This window comes from Thunnus maccoyii, chromosome 10, assembly GCF_910596095.1.
Source record: "Thunnus maccoyii chromosome 10, fThuMac1.1, whole genome shotgun sequence".
NCBI lineage: Eukaryota > Metazoa > Chordata > Actinopteri > Scombriformes > Scombridae > Thunnus > Thunnus maccoyii.
The window spans coordinates 28,357,895-28,377,074 of NC_056542.1; the positions used below are offsets into that span (position 1 = coordinate 28,357,895).

At 41.0% G+C, this 19,180-nt stretch overlaps 1 protein-coding gene across 3 annotated transcripts in view; it reads left to right on the forward strand.

The window, feature by feature from the left end:
- Positions 1 to 19,180, forward strand: part of zfpm2a (zinc finger protein, FOG family member 2a) — a 118,622-nt gene that overhangs the window by 26,955 nt on the left and 72,487 nt on the right. For all 3 annotated transcript variants that reach the window (XM_042424589.1, XM_042424590.1, XM_042424588.1), the window contains 2 exons: positions 5,086 to 5,244; positions 12,455 to 12,556. In XM_042424589.1, the coding sequence (XP_042280523.1) occupies positions 5,086 to 5,244; positions 12,455 to 12,556 (261 nt within the window). The remainder of the gene's footprint in view (positions 1 to 5,085; positions 5,245 to 12,454; positions 12,557 to 19,180) is intronic.

The following is a 19,180-nucleotide window of genomic DNA, read 5'->3' on the forward strand; positions in this document are numbered from 1 at the left end:
TAGCTCCACATTTAGTTTGATCACAGAGTGTACAACTTGGAAAAAAAGGCTCTTTTTTTGTAAGATTTACACAGTATGAAAAAAGATGTTTGAAATGAAAAATTCCTTTGAGGGTTCCTGTAGCATATTAAGCTATTAAGAGTTGCATAAATGGTATCTATTTCATTACAGTGATCAAGGATTAAATTAGAGGCTTGAGCCCTGTAACATATACATTAAGTCTCCTCCAAGGCTAAGGGAGCCCTCTGCTTCCCAAAGGTCATTAGAGCTGAGGAGAGAATATGGCCCCCAGTCTCTTCTTGCCTCTCTCCACTTTCTCCTCCTTCTCTTTCTCTTCTCTCTCACACTTCCCGACCCATCATGCAAGATGAGACAAAATTGTTTTTTTTTCTATTTTCACAGTTTGCTGTGTTTATCCTTTTCTTTTCTCCAGTTGTGGGGGTAAACATATGAATGTGTATCTAAGCCTACCTGGCTCACAGTGTACTTGCAACTTGAGACAAAGTCTATATTTCTGCATTTCCTCCCCCACATAAGTTTGAAGAGTTCTGCAGAGTATGTGTCTGTTAACCTGGAAGTGAGGAAGGCCCAGTATCAGTGTTGGCACAAAGGGCCAGTCACAGGGAGCGGAGTTGGCAGGGGTTGAGCTGTGTGGCCCTGTTGGATTTTAGGGCTGCATTATGCATTCATGTTTAGTCTCAGGTGCTACGTTTTATCCCCAGGCCAGCTTGGACACATTTTCAATGGACCTTTTGGATGAAAAACTGTATAGGTGGGAGCAAAAATGATTTTCATGCTTATAGAGATCTGCCGCTTTGTTCTGTCAGATTCAATTACCTCACCTCTAATTAGGGAGCTATAGAGGAGGCTGGGTTTGTGATCCACACATCACACTGTGGAGCCTGCTGATAATGTGAGGTATCGCTATCACAGCCCGGCCACAAGCTCCCCACATTGCGGACGGCTGAAAAAGCATGCCATGAAATTAGCAGTCACTCATACAGTTTCGAGGCACACATACACACATATATTTGTTTAGTGCTCTTTTTTTTTCAGTGTGAGTTTTCGGAGGCAAGGTTGGCACATCTGTGAGTTTTTTACATTTTCTGTTTTAGTCCACTGAGGCATGGACTCATGTACCGAGTGTTTTCCTGAAAGATATGCTCCTTCCACCACCTCTGTCCGTACTCTTCTCTTCCCTGCTCCCCTTCCTCTGTGACTCATTAATCCTCTGTCCATCATATGGTCTCAGAGTATCACCCCATTTTATAGACTCAGTGGGGGCATTACCATATCCCTCTCCGGAGCTCCACTCCGCATGGCCGATCCCTATCAGACAGAGGCCATGCCATGAACAAAAGAGCCACTGTGATCAAGCCTGCATTCAGCTACCAATGTCTCTATTAGCATTGGCTGCTCCTGCCTGCTGCTCCTGCTGCATGACTGTTTGAACAGGGCTGAGATTTCTTTCTCTAGTCGGCAGAGGAAGAGCCTGATGAATGTGGATGATACAGTTCAGGGCGGAGAGTGTGGATGACAGGATTGTGATGTGGGCAGGGATACCTGGACACTAACCCTGATTGAGGGGAAGTTCAGACAGGGTGCAGTTTCCTAAAACATCCTAGTTAAATTCTGCAAATATGAATCCTTGTGCTGGCAAACCCATCCTCTGTAAAGAAAGTGAAGTTGATGAATTTACACTTGAAAGTCTTATCGGTTTAGCTGTCAGCTGTAAAGATACGTACTTCTGGGCTGTGGCTAATGATTGTTCTCTTTATTAATCTAATGATTATTTTCATGATTCATTGATTAATTGTTTAGTTGAATGGTTCCCAACCTTTTAATGGCTTGTGACCCCTTTAAATGAAGTAAAATCTACTTGTGACCCCTCATCACAGATTATAGCCTCAGTGAAGAATATGAATAATTTCATCAGAGTGATCCTCCAATCTGGAGGACTTTAAGAGGTCTGTGTCCAGGATTTCATGAGAAAAAAAAGCAAAAATAATTTTTTAAAAAGTCTGATTTTTTAAAAATTAAATTAAGAAATTAAGGAATATTTTTATTTAGTATTTATTATCATTTATCTTTTTACCTTTACAAGTCCTGAGGAATGTGCTTGTTTTGTCCAACCAAATATCCAATACCTAAAGGCATATCATTTACAAGGACATAAAACAGAGAAAAGCAGCAAATCAGGCATTTACAGTAAAAGACTGGAATCATTGAATCAATGATAGGCAGGAGAAATGATGGTCTATCGATTTTCTGGCAGATCAGTTCAGCACTAAATTATTCTGTTCTTGTGTGGTTTTGAAAATGTAACAAATCTAACTGCACACTGATTTGCTCAGAAGTGGGGGTTTACAAAATGTAGTTAATGGGTGTTGTGAAAGCGATTTCAAAATTCTAAAAAGTTGCCATGTGATGGTGGTTTGGTTTTCTTTTGTAAACAGTATGATAGTTTAAGACAACCACATGGAGCAGAACAGTCTTCCCAGATAACATTGCGAAAACAAGACAGATAAAATAATTGGAAAGCATGAAAGACATCACATAGATTTCCCAAAAAGTACCGTACAATATTTCTGCTGCGTGATTACTTCCAAGATCACCTCCTGACTTAAATTCCCTGCTTTTTGCAGATTTTTGCATCTGTTGTAATGAGCGCTCCCTTCCAAAGCAGATTGTGTTGTTTTCTATGGCGAAGTGAAATGCAGACGCTCTCTCTGCGGTGTCATTGGCCATCTGAACTCCAGAGGAGGCTTGATAAGAGGGTGAAGCAGCAGACATTCCTCTGGCCCAATTCGCCAGCAGACCCTATAGAAATGCACCAACAAGCGCGGGTCACACAGTGAATGTGACAGGATTTTAAACAGTACACAACTAAATATAGCAGGAACGCCACTATCAGAAAATGAGTTAGGAGTGTGGTGCTAGTCGTTTAGAAAGTCATTATTCTTATCATTGCTGTCTCTGAAATAATTTCAGGTCTCTCCATGCAATGAATACTGTATAATAAACTAAACATGTGAGAATGCGAACAAACTTTGGTAATCTACGCAGTCCCCAAGAAGTAGCCATCAGACCCCCTTTAATGTCTCTGACTGTGTGGAGTATTTCATTTTTTCATATTCAGCAAGGCCTCCAGTATCTCCGTATCAGTTTAAAAATGCTCCATTTAGTTACTGTTAGAGTGGGGAAGTGAGATGCCCTTATTCTGAGTCTATTAAACCTCAATTCTATCTCATCTTATCTACCTAATCTTTGTGTCTTATTGACCATGAAGTTTATCTTTAATCTCTCTTTACCCTTATTATCGCGCAACACTGTAGGTCTATTTTCTATGGTGCAATAGTGCTGCTGTATTTGCCGGCAACAGAGGAGGAATCGTTTAGTTGTACACACAGTTCTTATTCAGCTGTGTAATGGAATGTGTACAGAGTGTGTGTATAGAAATGTATTTTCCCGCTTTCTTTCACACTGTCTTCAATTGCCTTGGCAGGAGCTTTTAACGCCAGTCATACAATCTCCCCTTGATACTGCGATATATATCTCTCAGTATCATCTTAAGCGATGGTAGACTCATCGAGTCACTTCATGCCTCGCTTCACTCCTCAGCGAATCAGCAGAAGGCATCAGATAAGATCATAAAACTGTATCCTAATTTAAAAGCAGCACTCTGCCTCTGCAGTGTCTATTAGAGATCTGTGTGCTAATTCTTTTCATGTCCAGGGCTCCTGCAGATGTAGGCCTCTACAAAGGAGTAATTTATAAGACTAATGAAAAGAGCAAGCAGTTTGTGGACATCAGGGGGGTCTTTTATGAGGCTCGGTGCGGGAAGAAAGAGAAACAGGAGAGGCACACCAGCCCCACTTTCTGAACTGAAATTATTGCTTTATTAAAGCTGAGGGGCTCACTCCCGCTACAATAGAACAAACACATTGAAAGGTGTCGAGAGGATATCAGTGTACTCTGTTTGAGCTCCAGGATGATGCACAAGAGGCTGCAACATAGCTCATGTGTGACAGGCAGAAATGGAGACAGCACCCACATCTAGCAGGCAGTGATGACAGCACTTTTGATATGATTATTCACTCTCAGTTTAAACACAGCTCGAGAAGGAGGCTTTTTTTTTTGGTGGAAATGACACAGATTTCTTGCCTGGACTGTATTATTTCAAATACAAACTAACCTTAAACTTGAAGTGTTCCATCACTTCTTTGCTATGGTAATTCATGTGCAGACATTGGAGACATGTTGTGGTGTGAAGGAGAGGTGTGCAAGATGCACATTATCTTAATAACATTCAAATGCCGGGTGAGATGTTTTTCAGAGCTAATACAATTCAGGTAGCAGTACAGTAATTCCATCAACGCCCTTGATTGAAGCAAAATGGTAATATGCAAATACCAAAAGAGATGTACAGCTACAAGCAAAACTCTGAAATCATTTAGATTTAAAGAAATAATATTGCACAGAGGGGGGAAAAATTAATCACACGGAAAAGTGTCTCCTTTAAGATTGCACTGGTGTATTACCCGGAGGCATGGAATGTAAATGGAAAATCAACATTGTACCCTGTGATAAGGCTAACAAATTAATAAAAGTATTTTCTTTCCTCCTCCCATGCTGATGCCTGTATGAAAAGTCTGGAAAGGAACTTTTTTTTTTTCTTTCAGTCTGTGTGAGGTTTTGCTTTGCAGGTAGCGGGATTAACATCAACGCTCACCTTGGCTGCATATCAGCTTGTTTTTCAGAAAACACACAGTCTCATAGGTCCTTTTCAATTGCCATAATGGAAAGACCTTTGTGAAATATGATGGTAAAATAATATTCTTTATTAACATGGCCTAATCTTTGTCTATTTTGAATATCTGAGCATGGAGTGTATAGACAGTACAGCGCCGTGCTGCGTGTTCAATTGCATCTGCATTTGTAGTATTTCAACAAAAGAAACAAGGAGAAGCAGAAGTTTTCTTTTTTTTTTTTGTCTTGAAAGCCTGAAGGATGTGATGAAACTACTGAACATCTCCCTTGTGTGTTTGTATGTGTGTGTCTGTATGTGTGTGCGTGTTCCCTCAGGTCCTCTGGAGGATGGCCTGGAGGAAGAGGAGGAGGAGTGTGTCTCCGAGGAGAACGAGCTCTTGGCCAAAGACGAGTTCTCAGTGGAAGAGAACTTCTCTACCGAGTTTGAAACTGAGAACATGAGCTGCGAGGACATGGAGTACTTCTGCAACAAAGGTGAGGATCATTTACTTATTTTAAACCGAAACTCCAAAAGCCGTTTTCCACAAGCAGTGTACAGTGCTCTCTTTTTAATAGCTAACACGAGACAATATGTTAAGCCAACCCTTGTGCCAAGCATCAAAAATAAGTTAAACTCCTGCCAATGGCGTCTAATAAAATTCCTCAACATGCTCAAATCAAACCTGGCAGAACTTGTATCCGTATCAGAATTTCTCCGGCATCACTGCCTAGAGTTGAAACTATCTATTTTGATATTTGATCCCCGCAATCCACCCAAGAGCAGTGGTTTGATCTGAGAGAGAGATGGCATCGGCAACACTGGCTCTCCCTCTGTGATAGTGCTGTGAAGGTGTGCTACGGTACACCAATGCACTGGAGAGCGTGGCACTTCCCTTTGAGCCGACGCTAAAGCTCTGTGAACACTCAGCAGCACCTGCTACTGCTCGGAGGTCCAGCACTATAAAGCGCCTAGCATCGCCAAATGCGCCCGAGTCCTCTTTGAACTCCAATTCAATTAGATTGCTTCTTTGTGTGTTTGTTTCATTTCGGTCACACCTTGCCATCACAGGAGCTAATTTGTGGTCTGCTCCAGGTTACAGTGTGAAGATGACAGAGTTGTCCCGCCTCCCCCCCCCCACACACACCCATCCCCCAACCCCCACCCTCTTCCTACCCCCCGGTCGCGTGGCTTTCGCTACCCCAGGTGTCCCCACTCTTACTGGCGCACGGATGCCATAAATTTGACTTTTTAATGAAGAACCAATGCTTTGAATGTCTGCCTCTTCTTTCTCCTTTCAAAGGGAAAATTGTTTAGAATTATTTCTTCACACTTCTAAACTGATGTGCCTCGTGGGATTACATTATTGAAGAAAAATAAATCTTTCATGTTTCAGGTAGGCTATGCCCCAGTAATCGTATCAATAATGTCTTCCTTTTGTTCTCAGGGAAAATTTGAATGGCACAATTGTTTGGAAATTGCAATTACCAGCAACGCCTCGTTTGCTTTAGCCTTTGTCTCTATGTCCTTACTCAAACTTCAAAGTAGAATGTATGGTCTTGCAATAGCCCAGTAGCTATGAAATAGATGGTGCAGTACACATTGGTGGTTGCGGCAAGTAAAAAAAAAAAAAAAGTACAACTTCTGAAAATCTTCAAAGAAGCTCGTCAGAGACATTTGATATTCCCATTGTTTTGGATAAAACCATGTGAGGGACTGGGCCTCAAATCTACTTTTCGTTCCCCATGTTTATGAATAAAGTCAACACTAAATAGCAATCCAAAATGTCAAATGCTACTTTTCGGGGACACTGGTAATCTGTTCCTTGTCATACACAAGCCCTACTAGTCAGATTTTTTTGTATTAATTTGCTATCTAAGCTTACAGTAGCTAAGTCTCCTATTGCCTTCTAAGACCCAAATGATGTACTATCCAAATTTCTTTTTTTCCTCATGGCAAGTTGTGCACCATCATCAGGTGTAGCCATTTTCTCCATGATCCCTTCCTCAATTAGATCTGTTTAAAACTAATGTCAGTGTGGCTTAAATTTACCCCACTTATGTGAAACTGCTGTGAATTAAACAGGACGCAATCCTGGCGGCATTAAATGGTTTAAGTGTGTTATTCCTCGACTATAGGAGGAAAAAGAGAGCCCCCTTGATTAACTAAACCCTCTCAAATGTGATGGCGTGCTGTAATTAGCCCTGTGCGGACTTGAACGTGGGTTTTAAAGCAGCCACTCATCCCATGGCCTTTATCTTCTGCTGCTTCCCGGAGAATAAGGTCTCCCGTGTAAGGTTCCTCCACTGAGCAGTGACTCTCTGGTCTTAGCTTAGCCTTGTATCTGTGTAGTCACTCTCTGAAATGGGCTTGTCAGGGGGACCTAAAACCTCCATTAAAAGTTTCAGTCTATAATAGGTATTAAAAAGCTGTAGGAACACAAAGAGGAGTACCAATTTTCATTAACATATGAAGCACTTATTAACTTTGATCAGAGTGCGGTGAAGTAGCAAAGCCGCTTAAAGGCGCAAAGGTCAAGAAGTTGAATGCCACCAAAGACTTAGCCATTTGCCTTACCCTTGCAGAAAAGGGACTCCCCAGATAAGTGCATGGAGCACCTTGACGTCCCATCTTGGTCTGAGGCTTGGAAACCTCTAAATTTGGTGATGGTTCATAACCTTAATAACCATAACCTTCATAACCTATTTAGTTAATGGTGTCATAGCTGTCAATAGGTTTTGGTGCCTCTCACAGAAGTGATTTGTTGGATGCTGTTGGCATCACATGCAGAGGCCTGTTAGCTTTAAACTGGCAACACAAATGACAATAATGAAAACTGTGAGTATAATACATGTTTCAGACAAACAGGAGAAGTTACATATTTCAATATATATTCCTCCAAAAGTGTTTTTTAAGCATTTTGGCTTGTGATTCCCTAAACAAAGCATTGTCTGTTTGTGAGCCCCCATCACCGGTCGCACCTGTCAATAGATTGTGATCTCTTCAACAACAACAAAACAAGGATTTTTTTGTTTCTTATGTGATTCATCTTTAGATGTCTAAGTAGGAAATTATCCAGTAATTCATGAGGAAACAACAAAAATTAGTGGAGCAGAGATTCTGTTAATCATTCTGAAACCCTGGACATTTATGTTGCGTCCCTTGGTAGGCTCCTGACCCCCAGGGTGGGCACCACTGATGTACAGTATATTATCAATAATAGAGCAAACGGTGCAGACTCTTTAGAGAGTACATCAGTTACAGCTCTACCTCTCATCTGCTCTGAAATGTATGAAGTGTACCTTGTCAGTGCCACTCCACATAATGGTCCTGAAACAATATACATGGGTGTGAAATGAAGCAGTTTGGTAGAATAGTGGAGCCCCAAAAAGAACGATCACTGTTTTAATATACATGGAGTTAGAGGGGGTCTGCCTACCTATCAAGTGCTCTGTGTGAAAAAAAGGCATGTATCTGAAGAAATAACCTTGGCTTTCCCTTGCGATTAAAACAGAATCTTACCTCAAACAACTTCTTCTGCTCGGTCAATTTCACATTTATGGGGCTCTGCTTGTGAAGAGCCAAAAGATGAACAAGTGACTCCACAGCAAAGATTTATACTCCATTGACACACCTGGCTCCATAATTGTAAGAAAGATACCTTTTTTATATACACCGAGTGGCATCTTTTTTACTGAAATTGTGAAATTTCACCTTGCTGTTCTACCCCCGCTTTTATTGTTGGCTATCTGTGAAGTTCAGCACAGGGTGTTGCCACAAGCTGTTCCCTTTGTGCGTTCCAAGTGTTGTCTGGTGACAAATGACTTCCTTAGTTAGCTCTGACAGTAAATTTACATGTCATTTCATGTGTCTCATTTCCTAGAAGTAAAACACCATCTTGTGAAGTGATATTACATGAATTCTTCCAGCTCAAACTATTTGATTCTGATGCCGTTGTGAGTGTTTATGTGTCAGGATACATCAAGCACCACTAAATGTGAATATTTGCACTCTTCTGCACCTTTCTCCTCAAATTACGAAATTATAAAGTAGGCAGAAACATTTTATCACAGTGGAAGTGTAAAGTGAAAGCACATGCAGGACTGCATACCCAGGACTTCACATAGCAAGTAACAAGCCCACCTTGACCCTTCAAATAACCTCTCAGTGAGTAATTTGACTCCGAGCGGTCAGAGACATATAGTAACAAACAGAAATTGGCAGAATTAATTATTCTACTCTTTGTGTAACACAGAAGTAATCAGAATCTTCAGCAACAGAGGAGGAGGATCTCCTTGGCTCTTTCGCCACAGCTGCCAGTGCCCAGAATGGTAAATGTGGAATTTTAATGCACAGTTGATGCTGGAGAATATGGGGAAATGCTAATTTGTGGTGCGATAAGATGAATCGAGTCATCCCTTTAGCCCCATTTGACTCAGTGGAGGAAATTAATCATTAATGTTTGTTAAGTATGACAATCTAACTGGGCCAGATCTACATGCTCAGAGACTGAGGCAGAGTGAGATAAAGACCCAGGCTGCAGACAGGGAGGAAAACTGCCAGATTCTGTAATGATGGGAATTTATTGGCATTTAAAGAGACAGTGGCAAGGCATTTCACTAATAGCCTCCCTCCATTGGAGTGCTCTGCCTGCCACAAATTGCATGCAATTCAAACCTATTTTTCCGATAGCAGAGAAGTCTTACAGCTATGCTTGACTTTGGTGAAAAAGGTTGCTTCCTGGAATTGACTTTATCTGTTACGGCATAATCTGCATCAACAACCAAATATGCAATATAAACTGACTAGCACTACCAATGCTGGGGGGATGGCGTGTATCCCCCCTAATATTACATTCTGAAAATCATTGCAAAGCTCCAATTCTAGCAAGATTGTGATGGGTTTAGAAAAGTGGCAGTGGGTTAAAGTCATCGAGGCTAGAATTCAGTAACATATAGAACTGTGCAATCTTATATGAAGACTTAAAAATACTTATACTCAATTTTGCAGAAATTGCGACCTGTCTCTAGACTCAGTGGTCAGGATTAGAGTGCTCTGAGCTCCTTAAAGTCACGCACGAGAGATTGACATTTTCAAGGGCTTCCTTGGCAGAGACAATGCTAAAAGGGAGAGAAAAAGCCAATATGACTTTGTTGCTACCTTGCTCGAGGAATTGTTTGTGTAAATCGCCTATAAGCTTATTGACCTGAATGTGTGGCACGCTGCGTGTGACTGCGATTTGGCTAGAGAGCTGTCCTTTGATAAAGCAGCGATAGGGCTGATTTTAACAGCTCACTGGCTCCTCTTGCATGCCCGCCAACCCTGCACCCAGCAGGCCGCCTCGCTCCCCGGCCCTCCCCGTCCCTTCTGTTCTGTTCAGCCTTCTCTCACTCAACCTTAAGTATCTCCATTTGATTGCTCAGGGAAAGGAACCTAAGCCAGATGTAAATTATGATCTAGGCGATAATGTTGAGGATGATCATTGACAATCTGTCTCCCTTGATAAGACTGCAGAGGGTTTCAATTCAAATGATGAAACAAGGCAGAGTCTCTATTACTTATAGTAGACCTCCATGAATGAAATGGAGCACCTCAATCAATCCATTTTTATATCAGAAAGGTCAAAATTCCTATGTCATTTAAAACTGTAAAAATGAGTCTCCATATTCTTCTGTATTCCAGGTTTTATCTAACTACTGTAAGCAAAGGAGTGCTGCTACAACACTTCTTCCTCTGCTCTGCTTTTTCCTAGTGACATTTGTGCAGGAAACTTCATCAAAGCCCTGTGACATTGTTCCCTGTGAGGTTGCTTGGGCGATTGTGTTTAAAATGCATTGCAAACTGTGTTAGATAGAAGGCAGAAAATCCTTAATCACTGCTTAATTAAGGAATCATCTTGTAGCTTCATTTCCCGGGCTGTAATTAAACACTTCCAATACGTTTCGTTACAGGGCTTAACATGTTCGCCTGAGATCAAGGTAGTGCCTTTAATGTTATCTCGCCAGCTTTTTTTAAACTCCGCTCCATTGGAAGGAACTGTTGATATACGCCTTTGTTATCCTCGTCATAATACGAGCCTGGTATGCTAAAGAGGTTCTCCAGGCCCAACAAAAAATAGTGGGGGAATTTAGTTGAGTGGGCTCTCTGATAATATACTGGGAGAGGGAAGGAGTGGGGGGAGAAATCGCCAGCCCAAGCAGACACTTGCATAAGCAAAACTGGGTCATAATGACCTCATGTACTGTAAGTAGGACATTTCTGCAGACTTCCCCTCAGTATCACTTTTTTCTTCGTATACATCTTCTCTTTTAGTGCGAGGCAGAAAGCTGACATCCTTTTGGCAATGTTTGCTACCTTCTTTGAAGTGAGCCATGTCAAAAAAAGCTAAACAAGCATGGTGTGTGTGCTTGATCTGGAGATTAACCTTACTGAGGACGGACGGCGCTGGAGTGAAGTAGTGTGTGTCCCGTGGCAGTTGTCACTGGAAGTGTGATAACTAACACTCTTAAATGCTTTTTGGGAGCTGTGGGGGGGAAAATCAGATACAGCTGTAGTAAACAACCATATAGCAATGACATGTATGTATGTTTGTCTTATCATATTTGGTGACAGGTAGGATTTTTTCATTTCGTGCTATATAAGCCACATCTTAAAGATATATTGTCGTTCATATCCTGATATATTCAAATTTAAATCTACACATCCATCCTTTTTTTCCTTGTTGAGTATGGAGTGTAGTAATCCATTGTAGTAATCCAGGCCTGTCCTTGACCGTTCACTATTGGGTTTAAAACATCAAAGGGATGAAAACGATATGGTGACAAAAGTGAGAGAAATGTTCCTCCACAAACTATCAACCACCACTACATGCCGCGAGCAGGTTTGCTGTTACTTGCCCGAGTTTGGAGAGACACTCTGCAACCACTGCGTTAGCCACATTGGATTTATTTAGAGCACCACACTAGGGGCACCTACTAAGCACTGATTTATGTGCCTATGAACTTTGAGTACAAACTGTGCTTACTGTAGGCATGCAAAAATAGTTTTTTTTCCCAATAAGTGCATCTAAGAACGCTCAACAAGCACTCCCGTCAGTGTAACTGCTGTGCACTCAGAGGTGGAGTCTGTTTAACAAGGTCTTTAAGCACTTACATCCTGGAGAGAGATACCCAAATATCCTTTAGCATGGTCTGTGTGAGCCCCGAGACTGTAAATCAGCCCTACATCCTATAACACACATTCTAGCTCGCTCCACAATAGATCAAACGGTAATAAATAGCCACCTCTCTCCCACACATTGCTTTCCTTCCTGTTCCATTGGGCTTCCTCCTGTTCCTGCAAGCTCTCATGGGAACTGCTTTTACATAAAAGTGTGCAGCTGGACTTGGTGAGCTCACTGCAAATGTACATATACAGTACTGTGTATACATGAAAACACAGAGTCACACACAATGACAAGAGTTTACATGCGAGCATGACTGCACATTGTGAGACACACACGCACGCATTATAGGAAAGAGTTATAAAACTAGGTTGTTTTTGCCAGGATAATATCCAAAGTCCATAAGAATCTGCCCTTTGGAAGAGCAGTGCAGTCCATAATGCTGTGCTTAATTACATTAGGTGTCTGAACATTAATTTGAGATTGAGTGCTGCTCAGTTTGTGTTTTGTGTGCTTTATAGAACTTAATTTTTTCTGCCTTGCAGGAGAGGAAGAGGGCAACCGAGAAGCGGGAGAGTCGGAGGTGGACGGGCAGGCTGAGAAGACCAGGCATGCTGCAGTGGGGCCGGATGAATGGGATGGTCCAAGTAAGCAAAGTCACATATCTTCACATATCTTTCCTAGAGAGTCTCTGAGGGCCATCTGGCAAAGTTATTGTTACTAAACTGCAATGCATGTTATAATATGTTAACTACTGTTTGAGGGAAGGTACTCTAAAGTAAGAAAGCATCATGTCTAGTATGGCAACTTTAGATGGATAAATGAGACAGAAGTCTGTATTCAATAGGACATGCTTTAACTGTATGTATACCCACCATTAAGTTAACAGTACATTACATTATCAACAATTGCTTGATCAAAAAGCAGGTTTATTGTGTCTTTTTAAAGCCCTATAATGCAATGCAGATGTAGCTTTTTTGAAGAGTTTACAATACATTTTTTAATCTTGTTTTGCCCTTTTACTAAAAGTAACTTCATCAAAGTGATGGATAATACATTGAACAAGATAGTTGCAGCAATTACTGCTCAGCAATAGCCCAAACCCACACTGCTGAACACACAAAATATGATTCCTTTTAATGCATAAAATGACCTCAAGAATTTATTGCAGGTACATGCGTTTGTAAAAAAAAAAAAAAAAAAGAAAAAGAAAAGAGAGAGAGAGAGAGAGAGAGAGAAAAAAGTGGATTTGGGCAAGTTGTGCTTGCTAGCTCGAAGCCCCCCGGGGTGTGTATTTTATACTGACAGTGAATCAGTGTTATCGCACCTATCAGATAATGCATTTATCATTAAATTTCACATTTGCATTTAAATCTGGGGAAGGAAATGAGCATTGCTGGCTAAAGATAAGAGCGCTGGGACGACAGTAATAAACCATCACTGTGATCAGTCAGGAGACAGGGCTGAGGGGGTCAGCTCAGAACTATGGGGGCCATGACAAAAAGAAGGCATCACATGCGGGAAAAGGCCGTTTTGGGCGAGAAAATGCTGAGCTTAAAAATACTGCTTTGAAAAGGAGGGATGGATGTAGCATGACTAGATGTATGACTGACTGTAATTATGCTTCCCCCTCTACTTAGCCATCAGAATGAGAATTAGAGGCTCAGAAACACAGTGCTGGATTGGCAGCGGAGAGAGAGAGAGAGAGAGAAGGGAGGCTGGAGTTTTATGTGTCTCTTGCATATAGTGAGGATAGTTGAACTGCAGAGGAGGTGATGTGAAACATGATGCCCATTTCATGTTTTACTAAACCACAGCCTGAGTGGTTCTGAGTTATCAAGTGACATTCGGTTTGAAGACTTCAACACAGTGTCCTAATCTCTGCTGTATTACATACTGAAAATGGCACTTAGCACATGGCTGCATCCAACTCAAAGCAACCTGCCTCTATATATGTATTGTATACACCCAGGCTTGATCTTAGCAGCATGGATTACCAAAGAAAAACAAAAAATTTATAATCAACATTTTACCACCACTGTACAATTATCAACATCTCTATAATATTCCAACCAATTAATGATTGACTTACACTGAGGCGTTTGTGCCCCTCCTCTGTTTTCTCAATGGGCAGCACAGAGTGGGCAGAAATTAATCTTGGCGCATAATAATGCCATTCACTCTCCCATCATGGCTGCCATGAAAGGTCATTTCCCTTTTTAATTTTTACCATTGTGCTGGAAAAGTCAGATGGGCATGTTATAATTTGAATAAAGAGGGGAATCAGACAATCAGATAGGAACATTTGAAATGACATGACTTCCTGTTCACAGCGATTAAAAGCAAATTTATTTAGTTTGAGACTGTCTACCCTTTAATCTCTTTGTAAATGTTCAGATAGTTCAGCATTCAAAAGTTCTTTGTTATTCTTTGGCTTAAGTTTAAGCAGGTGTGATTATGATCACCAACAGATAATTTTTAATCACTGCGCGTGTGCATCTGAATAGGATGTGTAATGGCTGTTGCATAAAAAGAGAGTGAAGCCTTTTAATGAGGTGGGCTAACTCGGTACATGCCCACCTGCTTTGGTGAATCTATTGAAGCACCTCCATACCGTTTCCCTTTTGCTGAGTAACAACAAAAGCCTTTACAATCTACATCCTGTAATTGAACTTTTTTTTTGTCCCTGCATTTCATCTCCACTTTAGTAACTCATGTCAAGTGCTGTCTGCGATTGCCCCCTGTTCTCTGATTGTCTTTCTGTCTGGAGCAGCAGAGAACCATACAGAATGACTCGCTATTAATCTGATAGCTGGCTCTTCTCTGTTGGGTCTCTGATGTGGAACACCCAGCGAGTTCCCTTTCTCTCCCCTCGTCTCTACAAGTATGTCCTTAAGCAAATCTGTGCACTGATCTTCTGTCTCGTGTTCATTTCTCGTCACGGATGTTTCGCAATCAGCCGCTGATTTGGGAGATAGCATGTCATGCTATTCTATTCATTTTCATGGACTAGTGGTGATAAGAATCTGACTCCGTCTCTCTCATTCTCTCCCGCTTGCTCTCCTCTAGGCTAATTGGGAATGGTGTGTGTTAGCTAGCTAACTCCGCTAATGAACTTGTTCTCAGCCTTATCTAAATGCTTGCTCGTGTAAACCACAACCCCCTATGAAAGTCATGAAAATCCAGGGTTCGTTAAGAGCACTGTAATTGTGATCGCTGTCATTTCTGCTAAGAAGTGTCTAGCCTGTAAAGTAGGATTTTCTTCAGTGTGCTATTTAGTTATACATACAGTATGTTAATACTTATATACTATTATAAACTAATGGACCACTGGATCAAGATTAGAAGCTGATATTGGCCTTTAACTATAGAAACTGCACATTTGCCAGTTTCTGTTGTCCACCATGGACATGACTAAGTTTGATTGATTACATATTTATTTTATAATTGATCAATACTACACTGGTTGTAAACCTGTTGACCTGAATTTATTGTAATGCAGAATTTACACATACATTTCCTCTGCATGTGATTTATTAGTAGCAGTATTAGTAAGTTTCATAACTATATCACAATGAATACAGAATACAAGGCAACACAACTTTATTGTCATCTGTTGTGAGAAGTTGTTTTTGACCACATCTTTGCAGAGTAAAACATTATTAAAACATCAAGTCTGGCTTTTTGGCTTCAGCTTCTAGTCAACAAATTTAAATCAGAAAGCCTTAGTTACAAAATGAGGGCATGGAGTTTGGACATTGACACTTACCAGTCAAGGAATCACATTCTAAAGATACAGTTGAGTTGCATTATGGGAAATGTGGGATGTAGGGTTTTGGGGGCCTACCCTTGATACTAAAATTCAGATCAATCTCAGACTTTGCTGCTTTAAAATTGACCTTTCTAGTTTTTTTAATTAGTCTCCCCCAACTTCATGAAAGTGCAACATTAAATTACTAGAATTCCCCTTTAACAGACGAAACATTACAGACAACATGAATTCATTTTTATTTCTGTCTGTAAGTAAAAGAAGACTTATATACACCATGAGTCGCTCTCTAACAGCTCATTAACATTTTCTGAAAACCTTACTTTGTGAGTGTGATCAACCAACAGAGTGACTTACGCTACTATCTGTTTGTAAGTGACGACCTTTTAAATCCCACATTGGTTAAATTCTTCTCTCTAACTTCTAATGCTAAGTAGTTGTTCCCTACTGTTTTTGCATCATATACAGTAGTGACATCAAAATGTAATATATAGCAGCAAATACACCGAAGATAAGTCACACCGCAAAGAAGGAGATGCAAACGGAGTGTGACAGAAGCAATGTGATCACCTTGTCCACAAATCTCTTCTCTTGGCTGTCCCTGATGGCTGGCGTGGCCCAGCTTGCTCAGCTTCCACTGCCAGCTGGGCATTGGCCAGGGCGAAGCAGGGGTCAGCCGAAAGGAGTGGCCATCTAAGAATCTACCTGACAGTCGGACACAGACGGAGCACAAGAAAAGAGAAGCCTCCCCCCACAGCCCAGAAAACGATAACCATTTTCATCCATCCCCCCCCTTCCTTCCCCTTTCAAGACATCAAACATGCACACGCTGAAAACGCAGCTTCACTCAGATGTAAAAACTCTCGAGTCTCATTTTTGACTCCAGCCAACCCAGAAAGGTCTGTGGCCGATCAGTCTTCTTTCAGTCTCCCAAAAAATAAATAAAGAAAAAAAAACAATAACCATTTCAGGTTTAATGCACATATGTCATGCTAGGAGAATTGGAAGACCAGATGGCCACGATACTGTGGCAGGTGCCTCAACAAATGTTTGCAGTTGCCCGTGCTGCTATTTATATCATGGTGAAACACAGACACGCAAATATTTGCAAAAGGACAGTGGGCCCTTTTTGTTGTGAGTCAAAGTGATCACCAAAATAAACAGATGGGATTAAACCTTTTGGGCATCAGTCACCTGAACTTTGAAATTCCCTCAGTTCATGTAAAGAAACTTCCTGTCCTGGTGTAAAAAAACGATGAAAACGCTAAAATGAAGGTGGAAACATTAATGTTAATGTGGTTTTTATTGAGATAGCTCAATTCAGTTTAAATGTAATCGATGGTGCATGAAGTATTGTTCATATTTTTGCATTTTAGCTGCAGAACCTTTTTGCCATTTGGCTTCAACTGAACTAAAAGTAAAAGTGAGTACAAATACAGAGGAAAACTTTTAAATTCTCTCACAGCAACAGTCCATTTGTGCACAGTTCAGTCAGGTTGCTCTCAGTAAACAGGCATTTTCTAACTCGGCACCCAAGTCCATTATAAAGTCAGGGTGTCGTCAAGGAAGGAGGGGTGAGCCGAAATGAGGGAGAGAGACAAACGGAGCACCCAGATGCAGATTAGGCTGCAGAAGATGAGGGTGTAAAAGGGATTTAATGGTAGGATGGATTAGAGAAATCCTTGTAACAATGTTAAATAATTATGGTTCCAGCCGAGATCAAAGCGCCATTGATTGAACCCCTCAAGCCTTCAGCACACGGAGTCTTGGAAAGCAAAGATTGGTAAACTAGTGCTCAGACCACTCCGGCTGCTCCAGTTAAATTGGATTGGAAATATTAGGATATAGATGAATCCTTCAGGAGGCTTTCGCAAAGCTTTTGTCACCGGAAATGTAGCTTGGGAACGGTATGAAAGGTTTGATAGTGTACTGTCTCGACAGAATCATAAGACGAGGGTGTCGCAGCTGTCTCCACTGATACCTAAGCGTTTTAAGTAGACTTATAGACACACTTGACTGTTATATCAGCAAACTGAAAACTTTCCGCGCAGGCTTTCATTCAAGGTTTTATTTTTTTTCTCCCCCCCTCGTCTTGTAATCAAGAAATTTGGACGTGCATCATGGCAATTCTCTCTGAGAAAAGGAAGGTTTTATCTCGCTCCTCCAGGGGTTTATTCAAAAGTCTTCTGACAAGTCTCACAAAACATGAATGACACTGAGATTGCTGATACTGATGATGAAAGTACATCATCAGCTTCTCTGTGAGTTCTGGGCCCTGAGCGATGTAAAATTAAATTGCAATCAAAGTGCTATGTGTAAACATTGTCCGTCTTATTGCAAATACATTTATTTCTTAAGAGATTGATGATGAAGGCTCTATACTGTATGCATCACCTGTGTAGAGAGAAAACACCCTCCCCCTCCACCACTGCCACACACGTACAGACTCCAATCACTCATACATACAGAATGATACACACATGTTCTACACACATAGTTTGCGTAGCTATGCTTGTTAAGACATTACATTGACTTCCATTCACTGTGGACAGCCTAACCCGAACCCTAACCCTAACCGTAACCATAACCAATTCATACCTAACCTTAACCTTAACCTAGCCTCAGTTCACACCTTACCACTAACCTTAACCAGGACCTCAGAAATGACATTTTGCCTCATTAGGACCAGGCTTTGGTCCCCATGAGGACTACTGTTCCTGACAAGGTCGGTGTTTATACCGGAAAAGGTCCCAATGAGGTAACAAAAATGCGCACACTCATACACACAAACAGACACACACACACACACACACATTTCACAATGTGTGATTATAATGATGAAATATGCAACAAGAGATTAGACAAATCACTGTACTCCTGTGCTGCATCGCCTTGATGCAAATTTAGTCACTGATCCGCTATACTAAGAGGCTTTATGAAGGAACTTCATGGTTGTTAGTTATATAATCTAAAATAGGGCAAAATGCAATCACCGTTCTTATCATCTGAGGAAGATGTCACCATATTCAGTTCTAGTTTTGTATGGATACGTAGGATGTGGCATACTGAGAATGCCCTTAATAAGATAATTCACTCCCAACCATTTTGTCCACATCTCAACCAAATTTATGTCCACTTAAAAAAAATCACAATGATATCTTTTTTTACTGTGATTATTATTTCACATGAACAAGTCCAAAGAATTCAGCAGGAAAAAAAACGAGAGCTGTTGCTAAATATGAAGCTGACTTAAAACGCGGTTGGTGGTGGTGTTTCTGCCCCCAGGGACTTGACACCCATCGTGTCTTTCTTTAGCTCTCTGAATATGTTTGTTCTGCAATGCTTACCCTCCCAGGCACACGTTTTTCTAAGAGGTATCATTGTAATTGGTTGAATATTTGATGTGTGTATTTAGCATTAACATGGAGACACTTGTGCAAGCTGTGCTAGGGGATATAATACTGGGTAAACTGGATTGCTCAACTGAAACTTACTTGCATGT